The following is a 16,879-nucleotide window of genomic DNA, read 5'->3' on the forward strand; positions in this document are numbered from 1 at the left end:
CCACGTCCACCTCCTCTGCTGTCAAAGGGTCCTCCAACTCCTTATTGCTCTCCTTTGAAACAATAGGTAGACCACTGCAGAAAGATTCAAACGCCAGTTCATCCTCCTCATATTCACTTTTAAACAAGTGAGCATAAAAATCAACAGCCCTCCGCCGGATATCTCTCGCTTCAGTTAGAACCTGCCCTGTATCCGAACGGAGAGCATGGATGAACCTGCTCTGTCCATTCTTTTTTTCCAGACTGAAAAAGAACTTTGATGGTGAATCCATCAGCGCAACATTCTGAAAACGTGACCGGACCAGCGCCCCCTGTGTTCTAGTGCCCAACAAGTCTGCCAGTATAGCTTTTTTGAATTTGAGGTCTTCATTATACCCTCGATTTCCTGTGGACTCCGCAGAAGCCTGCAGCTCCACTATCTCAATCTCCAGATCTCTCATAGATTTGGTGATGTCACAAGAAACACTGAGAGCGTACTGTTGACAAAGCTGTCGAATCTCCACTTTCCCACAATCCCACCACTGTTTCAAGGATGCAAAATCCCCTTTCCTGGTTCTAAAAATCTTCCAAAAAAATACAAAAGTTTCCTTAAAATTCACATCCAAAAGCAAAGCCGTGTTAAAATGCCAGTACGCAGACTTGTGTTTAACATTCGCAATAAAAACATTGCATGATACCATTGAATGATCAGAAAAACCTACAGGTATTATCCTGCACTCCTTCACAGTACTAAAATGATGTTTAAAACAATAAAACCTATCTAATCTGGCCATAGAAAAATGACTCTCTCTACAATGAGTCCAAGTGTATTGTCTTTGTTTATCATGGATTCCCCTCCATACATCAATTAAATCATTATTGTTCACAAGCTGCTTCATAGCTTGTTTTGAAGCAGGATGTGGTTCACTGTGATTCCTATCCATCTGATCATTCTCCTTACAATTAAAATCCCCCCCCAAAAATAAAAAGTCTTCAGGCTCACACTGACCTAAAACAACTCCAATTTCACTTAAAAACTGAACCCTGGTAGATCCTACATTTGGAGCATAAACATTTACAAAAACAATATTAAAAAGCTCATATTTGGCTTTAACTACCAACAACCTACCCACAATACTCTCTTCCACAACGAACGATTTTGGCATAAAATTCCTGGAGAAAAGGACAGCCACACCTCCACTACTGTTGCTTAAGTGACTTAAAACAACTTCCCCATCCCATTCTCTCCTCCAGTCAATTTCATTTAAAGGGTCACTGTGCGTTTCTTGAATCATCATTACATCACATCTCTTCAATTTACAGAGTTCAAACAAGCTTGCTCTCTTCCTCATATCTCTGGCTCCATTTATATTGAGTGTGGAAACCTTTATATTACTCATGATCTCTAAAAGGAGTGTACAACAGAAAAAAACACACTGGAAGCGTCCTAAACTACCTGGATTCTGGTTTCCTTTCATTGTGTGTTTTATTGTGCTTCTGTACAATTTTCTTCAACCTAAAAACCTCCTGGTTAGTGTACCCCCCCTTATTCCTTGTTTTCATTTGAATTTTTGCTGAATTATAAAACATCTCCTCATCTTCAAAATAATCTCCAATTTCTACTTTCTTCATGTTCTTTGATTGTTTGACTGTATACCGTTTCTTCTGTTGTGATTCAGGCACTTGTGAATCAGTGAGAAACTCATCTTCTTCACCACTTGTTTCAACATCCTCCTCACCCTCCTCCATACTGGACAACTCTCCTTCCTCATCCTGCTCCACCTCCTCCTGACTCCCTTTGACAACACTTTCCTCTCCTTGTCCAGCCTGCGAGCCACTATTGTCACTTCCCTCCCTTTCAACTGACTCAGGTATATCCTCCCCCCCCCCCCCATCACTGTTGTCATCCAATGTCCTACTAATTACAGTATTCACCACATTCAACCCTTCCTCCACTATCTCACTGTCAATTGCTGTCACTTTCTCCACTGTCTGGCTGTTTTCATTATCCACCACATTTGGATTCCCCCCCTCTAATCCACTGTCACTTGTTGACCCAGTTTCAACTGTCTGGCTGTTTTCATTAACCACCACATTCGTTGTTCTCTTTCTCCGACGCTGTAATGGAAGGACCAAACCACCACTGTTCTCCCCTGTTACCCCACAGTCACCACTGGTTGAGGGGGGGGCAGCGTCCCTCACTCCTCCCTCCTCTGTACCAAGGCTCTGCTCTGTACCTGCCGCCCCTGCTCCGCGGCCCTGCAACTGGACACTATCAGCTGCACTGCCGGCGGTCTGCAGAGGGATACTATCAGCTGCACTGCTGGCAGTCTGCAGCGGGACCCTGTTTACACTGCTCTCAGCTCTGCGCTTCCATACGCCTCCCGCCTGTACGTTAATGCCAAGCAAGCAGTGCAAAAATGCTTCCGCATTCGTCACCGCACGCTAGTGCGGTAAAGCGCCCTTCTTTTCAGACAAATGCTACCGTGCGTGCACCGGCGGCGGCGTGCTCGCTCAGGTGCGTGCGTGCGCCGGCGTGCTCGCGCGAGGTGCCCGCGCATGCGCGACACGAGCGGAGCTCAATATATATAAGTCACCGCCCCTTAATCAGTATCTAGCAATAGCTCAATTGGCAAGGACACATGGCTGTGGATCCTATGGCTTGTTTGCTGGCGAGTTCGAATCCCATCGAAAATATTTTTTAACGTGATTTTTTTTTAACGTGTATTCTTTCGCCGGTTAAGGTTAGGCATGGTTAAGGTTAAGGTTAGGCATTGTTTCGGAGTTGGTTAAGGTTAGAACGGTTAAGTTTAGGCGCTGTTAAGGAGCTGGTTAAGGTTAGAGTTTGTCAAAGAGAATGGCAATATAATTTCTATGGTTAAGGTTAGGCATGGTTTCGGAGTTGGTTAAGGTTAGAACGGTTAAGTTTAGGCGTTGTTAAGGAGCTGGTTAAGGTTAGAGTTTGTCAAAGAGAATGGCAATAGACAGCCTATTTCCGCGCGACCTGGGCGCTGGGCGGCGGAAAATGAAAGGCGCATTACTGCATGCCACTACGGTAAATTTTTGCACTGCTTGCTTGGCATAAAGCTACACGCACCCCTCCCACCTCCACATCTGCGCTGAGCCCAGCACTGCGCACCGAGTTCTGGGGCTGCGCTCCACCTGGGGCTGGCGGAGGTCGCCTCGCCCCTCTCCCCGCACAATCGCGCGAAAAATGCCCGTCCTCCCCGCACTTGAAACACCTCCCCGAATTGCCAGAACTAACAAAAACCACGTAATCAAACTCATCAACTTTTATTTTAAAAACCAACTCAAGCTCCTCTCCGCTGTTGTTCAGAACCATTAAAACCTGTCGCCTGTGTGAGACAACATGCTTTAAAAGCGGAGATTTACATCCCGACGACATTTTTTTTATAGGTGAAATTATCTTCCCATGTCGTGATAATTGATTTATCAATAGTTCATCACTGATGAACGGCGGAACGTTGGAAATAAAGACATTTCTGCCTGGTGTGGAGAGAGACTCCACCGCAACAAAAACCCCATCCACACTAATTCCTGATTGAACCAGTGTGTGCACCTTGTCCAATGAATCAAGGAAAATCACAATCGAACCATTCATTTTCGCAGCTGATTTAATGCTTCTGTGTCCGACAATATTTCCAACTGCCAAACTGCAGTTCTCTACTGACACATTAGGAACAGATATCTTAATGCCATTCTTTCTACTGATTTTGGAAAAAATCCATATTAGCGATTCACGTCAGCCAGCAGCACAGCCTGGCCGACTGCCAACCAAACAAAGCACTCCCACTTAACCCTATACACACCAAAACACCCAGCAAACCAACACTATACTTATAATACAATATCCCATAAACAAATTAACAAAATAGATAGATAAAGATAGAAAAAAACTCACTATACCTCCACACCTCCAATCTCTCCAATCTCATTCCCAGCATGCACTGAGAGAGAGAGAGAGAGAGAGAGAGAGAGAGAGAGTTGGAGAGAGAAAGAATTGGAGAGTGTGTGCAAATGAAACAGATATCTCTGCCGGTATGATAGACTGCTCACCATCTATTATCTCTCTCTCTCCCTCTCTCTCTTCCTCTCTCTCTCCCTCTCTCTCTCTCTCTCTCTCTCTCTCTCTCTCTCTCTCTCTCTCTCTCTCTCTCTCTCTCTCTCTCTCTCTCTCTCTCTCTCTCTCTCCCCCTCGCTCTGCCCCTCTCTCTCTCCCTCTCTCTCACACTCTCCCTCTCTCTCACACTCTCTCTCTCTCTCTTCTCTCTCTCTCTCTCTCTCTCTCTCTCTCTCTCTCTCTCTCTCTCTCTCTCTCTCTCTCTCTCTCTCCCCTCGCTCTGCCCCTCTCTCTCTCTCTCTCTCTCTCTATCTCTCTCTCTATCTCTCTCTCTCTCTCTCTCTCTCTCTCTCTCTCTCTCTCCCCTCCTCGCTCTCTCCCCCCCCCCCCCCCTCTCTCTCTCTCTCTCCGTCCAGACTGAAAGATGAGTGGCTGAAGCGACTGATGGTGAGGACCCAGAACCAGAAGGGTTTCTACGAGGAGCGGATCAGGCGCTCCCAGAAAGCCCATAAATCCTTCTGACGCCCCGGACTCACCGTGAAGACAGACACAGAACCTCACCGTGAAGACAGACACAGAGCCGTTAGAGGCTCACATACAGTAGATACAGTAGACAGGCTCACATACAGTAGATAGGCAATTCTGAGGTGACAGAACATGAATGAATGAAAATGAATGAAAACGTTTATTTTTGAACATGTATTCTCCATATTCCAAACAAAAAGTCAAGAGCAATGTATTTAGTTCAAAAAAGGAGTAGAGGGAAGCTAAGCTTATTGATCCCTACCCCCTTACATTTACATTTGTTTTTCCATTAATTTGACTTGATATAACATAATTTAGTATAATACATTATAGAATATACTTTTACTTATAGTGCAAAAAGAAAAAACTTGATTAGCTTGACAGCAGTAAATACAATACAACACTATAACACAATATAACATAACTTTGTTTATCCGCATTACTCATTTCTGTATTTCTCTAATGTGTATTGTGTGTATGTAACATGACACTGAAATGGTTGGACTAGGGATAGAATTATAAATACAGTTCTCGAGGGACGATCGGTTTAGTCTCGTTAGTTTAGTACCGGAGACTATACAATTGGATTGTCTAAAATTAGGGATGCTCGATATTGGCTTTTTTACCGATACCGATATACCGATATTGTCCAACTCTTAATTTCCGATACCGATATCAACCGATATCAACCGATACCGATATATGCAGGGTAATTGACATTACATATCTCTTGTTGTGGAATTAACACAACATTATGCATACTTTTGACAATAAATAAAATCAGAAGTTGTTCTTACTTGCTTGCCTGGGTAAATAAAGGTTATAGAAATAAATTATTATAATTTAAACCGATACCGATATTTTCCGATATCACATTTTAATGCCAATATCGGCCGATAATATCGGTAGGCCGATAATATCGGACATCCCTATCTAAAATATATATTTATATCAGCGGCGAGCGGTCATAATAAGCTATAAATGCGGCGCATGCCCAACGCATTTGAAAATGACGAGAGAATTTACATACTGAAATTTTATTTTCAATTAATTATTATAAGTAACATGGGTATTATTTACATTTAAACATGTCATTTAAGTGTTTTTGTTTCTCAATGTCTTCGATTCTTTTATTTTCAAACAGCAACGGCTGTCTGGTTTTCCGACTAGCATTAACGTTACCGCAACCTGCCGCATCCATCTATCCTGCTAACGGCAAAGCTGGCCAGCGTTCAGCTTACTTCGCGCATGCGCGCTGTGATTCCCAGTTGTATTCGTGGTGTGAAAGTATCTTCTGAGCGCGAGAGTTGGTGGGCAGAAAAGCTGGCTGTGAACTAGCTTATCCGGAAACACACATGCGCAACACTGCCATCTAGTGGCTAGTTACTATAAGTGGGCACTCGTCTCGTCTTGCTCCTGCCGGCGCCTCACACACGTTTCACTTTGTCAATATGAAGGACAATTCGCATATTTCCATAGATCGTTACGTTCTGTGCCGTTTTCTCGGAGGACTTTTGAAGAGAAACCTATTATTATTGCAAGAGGACGTCCAGCTCCCGAACGTGGCGTTTGACTGGCCTGGCAATGATGTCGAGTAAAAGAAGAATGCTGCACAGAATGAAGACGAGGTAGCATACCCAGTTTCAAAGGGCACCACTCGCCACTGATATATATATATATATAACCCTTTTCGCTGAATGTTTTGAAGCCATGAGGTTTCTGGGAGGGGAGAGTATGCACCCAAAATATCCAACAAGCCTTCGCCAGCGAGGATGTTGCTTGGCAGCGCACTGTGGACTGGATAACACCGTTCTACCGCTCTCTAGTTTAACATCCCAGAGAGGTTTTAAACACACTCACACAGAGGGTCACAATGAGGCAATTTAAACAAGCACTTTAACTAAGCGAACCGTCTGTGATGCAAATCTGTTATTTGCATTATTGTCCTGGAAAAGGAGAGACCTTGTGGAATCTGATTTCTCCTTATTTAGGTAATTACAGCAACAAAAAGATTCAGTCTTTGCAGTAAACATTTCCGCACAAAATCACATGCATATCAAGTTGTGACGGTGTCTGGAATCATGTTGTTCCATTTTCTATGTGACATAAACAACGAGCCGGTCACTTCCTCTCATAGCGATTTTTGGATTGTCGTTCTTTCAAGTGTTTCTAACGCATGTTGTTTTTGACCAAATAGACTAATTACCAAAAGTGAATGTTTATAAATACTACAGTAATAATAAACTTTGTCTTTAAACTGATTGTTGTTGTTGTTGTTATTGTTGTTGTTGTTGTTTTTGTTGGTGGTGGTGGTGGTGGTGTAGTGGTGACTGAAGTGGTGGGTATACTGTGAAAATACCCAACCCCACCTGCACGGACAACCCCACACACAGGTGTGACTGCAACTTGTTCTTGTTCGCGGACGACTCAGCCCTGCTGGTCTCTGACAAGAACAAGTTACAGGTTGAAAAACCCTCAGCTCAGAACTCGGCAGAATCTGCACCTGGCTCGCTGATAACAAACTATCATTACACCTGAAGGTGATCCGAAGGTGTATCATTACACCTTCGGATCAAATAACAAACTCAGCAAGACCGATGGCTTCTCAGTTACAGTGGAGGAAAGGAAAGATGAAATTACATATATGTTCCATCCTAGAGCGAGGCAAATCTTTCCTGTGACAAAATGGCATCCAATGTAATCAAAAAAGTCAACCAACGAACTAGATTCTTGTACCGGATCTAATCTCTGGTAAACAAGAATACCCTGAAGACTCTGGCAGGAGCACTCATTCAAGGGTACTACGACTATGCTTGCACCTCATGGTACCAAAGCACCTCAAAGGCACTAAAAACAAGGCTACAAACATCACAAAACAAACTGGTCAGACTACTACTTGACCTTACTCCTAGAACCCACCTCACCCCTGCCCACTTTGACAACCTAGGATGGCTTAGAGTACACGACAGAGTACAGCAACTTGCAATGGGCCTGGTCTACAAGATACACTACACGACCAAGGTACCCATGTACATGTCGAAATACTTCCCAAAGGTCAGTGAACACCACGCCCCCCAACACCAGAGGGAGTTCCACAAATCATGTGCAACCCAGATTTGGCACAAACAAGGGACTAAACACATTTCGCAATTATGCCACAACAATGTGGAACGCCCAACCGACAGCCGTAAAAAGATGTGAATACCTACCCACATTCAAAACCGCTCTTAACACATCCTGTACCAGCGCTTTGTTCAATGGGTTAAATGCCGGTGTTTGCAGTGCTAAAACTATATTAAATATTATAGCTATGGATCTAATAACATAGTCGATTGTCATTGAGTTTCTTTCGGTCGAGATGCAAAAAACAGATCATTTTTTCATCCATACATTTCCGTTTTATACCGTGGTGAATATGAGTATAGTTTTAGAGTGATTCTGTGTAATCCCAGGAAACGCCGCCAAACAGCGTTTTACTGCATTTCACTATAAATCATGCCATTCCTCGCCTGGATCAATAATCAATCTGAGATCAATGCTAGATTATCAGTATTATGTTTCATCATGGATGCATGAAAGGGGGGGGGGGGGGGGGAAAGCCGCCCCTCTGTGCTTTGATCGCAACCAACGGGCAGGGGTGTAAAGTACTTGAGTAATTGTACTTCGTTACAATACTTAAGTACTGTTTTGGGGGATTTGTACTTTACTCGAGTATTATTATGTTTGTATACTTTGTACTTTTACTCCATTACATTTCAGAGAAAAAAAACATACTTTTTACTCCTTACATTTAAAATGCAGACCTAAAAAGTACAAAGTACAAATGTCACAGGTCCAACCATTTGAATTAGTATATTTTAATTGTTTATCTGGCCGAACTAACATTAACGTTATTAATCCTGCGACCGCAGGTAAACAGCCAATCAAATCCCCATCAATGGAAAATGAACCCGCCCATACCCATGCTGATTGGTCCTTGTGCAACACTAGAAAGCGGGGATCTTTGATTAAACACCTGCTATCAGAAGAATAGACAGTCAGATCCGCATTATGCTGCGGTTAATATTGTGATATTATTCAGGGTACTCCAGTATTCTGTCTTTAATATGGTGATATTGTTCAGGGTACTCCCAGTATTATGTCTTTAATATTGTGATATTATTCAGGGTACTCCAGTATTCTGCCTTTAATATTGTGATATTATTCAGGATAATCCAGTATGCTGTGGTTAATATTCTGATATTATTCAGGATACACCATTCTGTTTTTAATATTGTGATATTATTCATGCTGTGATGTGAATGCCGTCCATGTTAGTTTACCTTCAATGGAGAAGTGCATTAAATCATTTGAATGCAAAAAAAGTGTCCTCTGTTCTTTCATTTCAGCATTGTCTATAGCAGAACACATTCCATTGTGAGCAGAGTGTCTGCTTGGTTTCATTCCAGCCTTGCCTAAACACCAGCTGATGATTTCACTAATTGGCTCACCTCTTCAACTAACTCACCTGGTGCAATGTATAGTTAAAATGAAAACATGGCCCACGATGGAATGAGTTTGAGACCCCTGGTCTATCCCTTTAAAAAATTTTACTTTTACTTTTTAGTACTTAAGTACATTTAAAAGTAGGACTTTTTTACTTTTACTTAAGCCAGATACTTTGACTTTTACTTGAGTCAGATTTTGAGACGGTACCCATACTTTCACTTAAGTATAATTTCTGGGTACTTTTTACACCCCTGCCAACGGGACACGCCACACACACACCGCAAACCAGACTTGATACTCAGGATAATTGCGCGCGGCCGCCTCAGCTGAAAAGACAGCAGGTGTCGATCGCAGAAATCCTGATTTTCTAACGCATTGATTGATTGATTTAAAACTTTATTAACAGATTGCAGAATGGGTACAATACAGTACGGCTCAATAGCCTCGCTGACAAGTTAAATGCATAATCTATAGGCTAATTTTAAGTCCCTCATTACCCGAATCAATCAGATTATATTTCTTTAAATGTGCTGCTGGCAGTAGGCTTAATGGAATGAATAATCAAATGAGATCTTGCTAGCGAAAATAATTAGTTCAACTCTTTCAGAATAAGGATTAAAAACAAGCCCAAATAGTATATCTAATTGATACGAATTATATTATGAGGACATCTGTACTGTATGTGCTTAGGTATTATGTACTCAATGGGGAGCGACAACGCCTCTCTCGCGGACAAACTCAACTCTTTCTACACACGGTTTGGGGCAAACAGTGGCGACGCTAGCTCACCGGCTAGTGACGTCACTGGCGCGCCGGCTGTCGTGGAGGGGGGGGGGGCATCCGCGGGGGGGCGGGGACGCTCTCTCATTGACGGAACACAGTGTGAGAAGAGCATTTATGCGGGTGAACACCAGGAAGGCTGCTGGCCCAGATGGGATAACAGGACGCATACTTAAATCATGTGCTAACCAGCTAGCCCCTGTGTTCACCACCATATTTAATCTCTCCCTGGCGGAATCCATGGTACCTGCCTGCTTCAAGGTGTCTACCATTATCCCGGTACCAAAGAAATCCTCCCCAACAGGTCTCAATGACTACAGACCGGTGGCACTCACCTCTGTGGCCATGAAATGTTTTGAGAGGCTGGTTAAGGATCACATTTGTGCCTCCCTCCCCAGTGATATGGACCCTATGCAATTTGCATACAGGCCAAACAGGTCCACTGATGATGCGGTCTCCCAAGTACTGCACAGCACCCTCTCTCACCTTGACCGCCAGAAGGGGGGCTATGTGAGACTGTTGTTCATTGACTACAGCTCAGCGTTCAACACCATAGTCCCCACCAGACTGGTGGACAAACTGATCGAGCTGGGTCTGAGCTCCGCTCTGAGCGCCTGGATACTGGACTTTCTGACCCAGGCGGTCAGGGTGGGGGGTCAGACCTCCAACACCATCACCCTGAGCATCGGGTCTTCTGAGCCCCCTGCTGTACTCACTATACACACACGACTGTGTGGCCAAGTTCAGCTCCAACTGCATAGTGAAGTTTGCGGACAACACAGTGGTGGTGGGGCTGATCTCGGACAACGACAAGAAGGCCTACCGGGAGGAGGTTGAGGTACGGGAACACTGGTGCCAGCACAACAGCCTGCTCCTGAACATTGGTAAAACCAAGGAGTTGATCGTGGATTTTAGGAGAAGACAGCAGGGGACACACACACCACTGAGGATAAACGGGGCTACCGTGGACAGGGTGAGCAGCTTCAAGTACCTGGGGGTCCACATCTCAGAGGATCTGACATGGACAACACACATAGACTCAGTCGTAAAAAAGGCGAAGCAGCGCCTCTACCACCTGAGACAGTTAAGGAAGTTCAGAGTATCTGGGAAGATACTCCAGTCCTTCTACTCCGGAGCTGTAGAGAGCATCTTGACTGGAAACATCACTGCCTGGTATGGAAACAGCACGGCACAGGACAAGAAGGCCCTAAAGAGAGTGGTACGCTCAGCCGAGCGTACCATGGGTATTGCACTACCACCCCTGCAGGTCCTATATAACAAGAGGTGCAAATCCAGAGCCTGCAGAATAATGAAAGACCCTCACCACCCCAACAACAGCCTGTTCAAGCTGCTGCGGTCAGGCAAACGCCTGCGAACACCAGCAACTAGGACAGAGAGACTTCGGCTCAGCTTCTTCCCCCAGGCCATCAGAGCCTTGAACACTGAACTCTCCATACACAAGCACACATGAGCACACACACAACACACACACTGTACACTAGCAGCCACTTTAACATGAACACACACACACTCATGCTGCACACGCTCACACTTATGGTCACTTTACAAAAGGAAAGGTCACTTTAAAGGGGAACTATTTTACTATTTCTTTCACTATTTGGGCACTTTTACACAATTCCTGTGAGTCTATGGAACACCTCTGTAATATATATTTTTTTTTTATTCATTGTTTTGTATTTCTAATCAAGTCCTCAAAAACAGCATTTTTCTATCTCAAGATTTCGAGCTGTTTTGAGCCTGGGCTCCTAAACCACTGCGCCGGGCCGGCCCCCCTGAACATTAACATGCAGCAGTGACTATATAACATCACATATAGGCACATTTTCAAACGACTCAGTTCAGTGAGGGTGAATATTGTGAGAGGAGAATTGGAAGAATGCGCCAATATGAGAATTTTGAGACATAGATCATATTAATATAAGTTCACATAGCTAGGAAACAATGCTAAACACTCAAAAAGGCCATTTATAAGATAGTTCCCCTTTAAGAATAGTATAGTATAACTTGAGATTGTATAACATAGCATTGTATAGCAGTGTACATAAAGACCCAGTGCCTCATCCATAGCTAACAGTGTATTGCACTACCACAGGACCTAGCATGTCCTACCATGCTCTGTAAAAACTCATGTATATATACCGATATGCCCTACTTTGATTACTTGTATTATTGCACAATGTCGTTCTATTGGATTCTTATTATATTATTATTATTGTATTATGCACAATCGTTGCGGGCAAGACCCCCCGCATTTCATTGTATACTTGTATGCCGTGACAAATAAAACTCTTGACTTGACTTGACTTGAATGATTGTCATGGAATCTATTAAAGTAATTGGATAGATATTTCGGACCTATATTTTGAACTATCTTGTGTGTGAGACCTAATTTAATGTGAATTACCCTTTTATTGACCGGACGCCAGTTTAGTTGCCTAAAGAAAGTTGGCCCTAGGTGAGTGCGTGGAGGTAGCTTAAGGACTACTCTCATTAATTTGTTTTGAGCTGTCTGAAGTTTGTTTTTCAGGACATGTGGAGCGCCACTGAACCAGCAGGTGGCAGCATAGTCAAAGTGACTTTGTACTAATGCGACCGCTAGCATTTTAAGTGTTGCCTGGTCGCCTATATTCGAATACCAACGGAGTTGTGCGTTTTGCGAATCTGATTGGCCACTGACGTTTTTGGTCATGTGACATGTGCACCAATCGTGTGACGGCAAGTTCTTTCGACGGTTAAGCTTAGGCACTCTTTCGAAGTTGGTTAAGGTTAGAGTTTGTCTTAGAGCAGGGGGCGATAGAACGCCTGCCCTGATTCCAAACTCTAACCTTAACCAAGCTAAGCTTAACCAGTGATATAACTAGGCGTTAGGTAGTTTGCAGGCTGTTCGACGTGGAAATGGGCAAAGACATGGCTCGTCACGCGATTGGGCGCACATGTCATATGACCAGAAACGTCAGTGGCCAATCAGATTAGCGTTGGTATTCGAATAGACGCTGCCTGGTCCAGTAGTTCACCTTTTCTAGCTAGGAATTTGGTTTTCTGGCAGATTTTAGTGTGGGCTGTTTTAGCCATGGCCTCTCCTGTAAGATGTTTGTAAAGTATGCAGCCTAGATATACTACAGAGTCCTTGTTTGTTATTTGCTTCTCACCTACCCTTACCTTCATTTCAATTTCTTTACCAAGCTGCAGTACTGCCTCCGCCCGGTTCCGGTGTGTGTGCTGCTAACATGTGTCGTTACATGCCAATTAAAGACCTATTATATTATTATTATTATTATTATTATTATTATTATTATTATTATTATTATTATTATTATTATTATTATTATTATTATTATTATTATTATTATTATTATTATTATTATTATTATTATTATTATTATTATTATTATTATTATTATTATTATTATTATTATTATTATTATTATTATTATTATTATTATTATTATTATTATTATTATTATTATTATTACCCCCTGAAGGGAAACTGCTTGGATATTAAGTTTCAAGTTTTGTTTTATTTGTCACATATAAGGTATAGGCCTACATGTACATTACAGTGAAATGCTTGGTTCTGTATGAGCCCCCTGATATTGTGCTCCATACAGTAGAAAGACTACTACAGTAAAAACAGTATACAAAGAAATTATACAACATAATTATACATATACAACAGCCAGATATAAGTACAAAAGGGATATCCTGTCAGAACAGTAACAGATATAAGTACAGAATAGATATCCCGTCAGAACAGTAACAGATATAAGTACAGAATAGATATCCCGTCAGAACAGTAACAGATATAAGTACAGAATAGATATCCCGTCAGAACAGTAACAGATATAAGTACAGAATAGATATCCCGTCAGAATAGTAACATATATAAGTACAGAATAGATATCCTGTCAGAACAGTAACAGATATAAGTACAGAATAGATATCCTGTCAGAACAGTAACAGATATAAGTACACAATAGATATCCCGTCAGAACAGTAAAAGATATAAGTACAGAATAGATATCCTGTCAGAACAGCAGCAGATATAAGTACAGAATAGATATCCATTCAGAATAGCAACAGATATAAGTACAGAATAGATATCCCATCAGAATAGTAACAGATATAAGTACAGAATAGATATCCCGTCAGAACAGCAGCAGATATAAGTACAGAATAGATATCCCATCAGAATAGTAACAGTTATATGCCGTATTTGCTATCGCGTTCCGCTCTGAGCCTTATGAGATATACTATCTCCTATGATACCTAATGTATCTCCCACGAACAAAAAATACATGCACCACACCTGTATGGGGCTCTGCCCCCATGGTGGCACCGCCCATATAGCAGTGACTCTGGTCACCACACATCCTTCCTCGCCAAAAAACCCGTCCCAGGAAAAGATTCCTCAAGAGGGAACTCAGGGCCGCGCAGAGCGGAACGCTCAGCCAATACTCAATCCTCTATTTTCGTCCCAGCGTACTTGGATGCGTGCACCGTACGATAACTAGTAGGATGAAAAGATCAGAGTCATAATGTTTGGAAGCTTACCGGAGGTTGCTGGCCCCTGGCATCTTCATGTTTTCGGCGACACGACAGGCCTGTGTTGATGTTCCTCGTTTGATGACAGCACATCGAGGTTCAGCTGTACAAGACTGGCTGTCGGGCCAGCTTGTACTCAGGTAGGCCCTGTGTCTTCAGGCATGGGTATTAGTGTTAGTAATGCTGGTTTGTTTTGTTAACACAACCATGTTGTGTGTTGGCGCCGGGGGCAGGATGGTTTGGTGAACGTTCTCTGCAGGGAACGGTTTCCAAGCTGTCTTGGGCGTGCTGCTAAAACATCTAATGCTATGCTACATGCTATCGCTAATGCCGCATGCTATTACTACTGCTAATTGCTATGCTGTTTTAATGTCTCCGCCGTGAGATGTTGTCACTCTCCCTCCTCTTGCCCGGTTCATCAATGAAGGTCAGTCGGTAGCTGTTGTGGTTTTTTTTGCTGAGTCCTATTTACCTTTTTCGGGTAAATGGGTTGACAACAGGGTAGGCCGTGGCTAGGTTGCCTAGCCAGGTATTTTACCTTGTGTTCCGGCGGGGTTTGTTGAACGGTGTTCCCATCTGGGTTGGCGTCGGGTAGTGGGGCTATGGGTCCAGCCGACATGGTAAACATGTTGCGTGTCTGTGCACAGGCAATTGTTGTCTTGGGTCCCACATCGCCTGGCGCTAGGCTGCAGTAGTATAAGGGCAGGGCCGCCTGGGAGAAATGTGAGGCCCTGTGCGTTTTTAGACGCGAGGCCCCCCACCTCCTGGGGCGGCCCTGTGTAGGGGGCTATTGTTTCGTTTTGTCACTCTGCTATGAGAAGGTCTGTCTTGCTACAGTTTTCTCTCCTCTCAACCATTCATACTGACGGTCAATCGGTATACTGGGGGAGTAGTGCGGGGGGGGGGGCTTTGTTTACCTTTTTTGGTAAATGGGCTAAACTAGGGCTGGTGTCCTGTTGTGAATATTTTGAATGAAGGCGGGACTGGTCCGTCTCCCCTTAACTTTGTGTGTATGGGTTTGCTCATTCTACAGTATTTTGTGGTTTAGCTCTTTTATTCATTTAACCCTTTTCATGGTGCACACCACAGTGGAGGGTGCTGTTTGCAATCACCACTGGTGCTCCATGTTAACATCAGTCCTTTGTTTTTGATATATTGAAACAATGCCCCGCCCGGCCGACACCATGGGTGGGTCGGCCTGGCGAGTGGCTGGTGGGCTGTTAAGGCTTGTACCGCCACGGTATGGAATTGGCAACGATTAGAACTGTGTTCGAATTGCTGTTTTTTTTTATTAGAAAAATGGTGTCTGGTGGAGGGGCCTTGAGGGCCAGCCGACGTTGACACATCGCGCGAGGTTGTTGACGTTATTAGCTTTGACCCAGCCGCAAGCTATAACCGCTCAGGGTTCCCCTCTCCGCAGGGGATTTTGGTCTTCTGCTGGAGCGCGGGCGGTATTGTCCTAGGCCCTACACCGCCTCACACCGCGCAGCCAGAAGAAGAGAGAGCACGGCCTCGTCAGCGGCGATGACGGAGCCCTCGACAGGCGGCCATGTTTTTCCCCCGCCAGAGGTATCCTGGGCGTCGATTCGACAGGTGTCCACAAGGCCGACAGCCTTGGCGGCCAAGGGATCGGGCATGTAGGATGGGTTCGGCTTGAACAAACAAGCCGTCACCGTCCTGCCGCGAGCAGCCCGCTCTCCGATCGCTCCGTTCCCCAACACCAGCGGAAGAAGTGGGCTCTGATTGTTTCCTTTGGCTGCGGGCCGCGTGCCTTCGTTGATGCGCGGGCGGCCCCCCTTTTCGCTTCTCATGGGGACAGGGGCTGACACCCAGTTTATGGCTGAGCCTGGGTCTGTCCGTGAGAATGTTGTGCTGTCAAGCGGCTCCCACACCTTGATCTGTGTTGGTTGAGCCTGGTGTTACGTCTGTCAACTTAAGTGTTGTCAGCAGGGGGGCTCGAAACCTTTTGAGGCACACAGTGCGGGCTTCCCCGGCCTCGCCTTCGCCAGGCCTGGTATCATGTTGGTGCCTCCCACTCCTGAAATATTGGCAAGTGGTCGCAGCTCACATGATTTGGGGTGGTAGTAATATCACTGCAGGGCTACGGTGTGTAGGAACCCATGGGGGCCTTACACCTTGCATGTCCGGCTGCAGAACAACTCCTTCAGCATGTTCTGGAGGGGTGTTCAGTGGGGGGGCTTTTTTCATCGGAAGCCCCCCGTATCAGACCGGCCCTTTCTGTCGGGGTTCCCCCTTGGGTGCGATTGCCTCGTGGGTGGTGTCAGGGTCAGGTGTTCCGACACGGAACGCGCTCCTCGCACGGTTCCAGGTTTGGCTACGCACAGCGGGGGGACCGGGCCAACTATCTACAGTTCCTAGCGGACCTGCGCCACATGACGGCGGGTGCGTTGGGAGTGTCGTCACATATGACTACGGCAGTATCATATGTTGAGGTGGATGGAGA

General features: G+C 44.5%; 1 protein-coding gene across 1 annotated transcript in view; it reads left to right on the forward strand.

The window, feature by feature from the left end:
- LOC311233288 (protein FAM240C-like) overlaps window positions 1-6,783 on the forward strand; it is a 36,702-nt gene extending 29,919 nt beyond the window's left edge. The window contains exon 3 of the mRNA XM_084320231.1: window positions 4,476-6,783. Coding sequence (XP_084176357.1) covers window positions 4,476-4,581 — 106 coding nt within the window. The 3' untranslated portion in view covers window positions 4,582-6,783. The remainder of the gene's footprint in view (window positions 1-4,475) is intronic.
- Window positions 6,784-16,879: the final 10,096 nt, after the last annotated feature.

This window comes from Notolepis coatsorum, assembly GCF_963971535.1.
Source record: "Notolepis coatsorum genome assembly, chromosome: 8".
NCBI lineage: Eukaryota > Metazoa > Chordata > Actinopteri > Aulopiformes > Paralepididae > Notolepis > Notolepis coatsorum.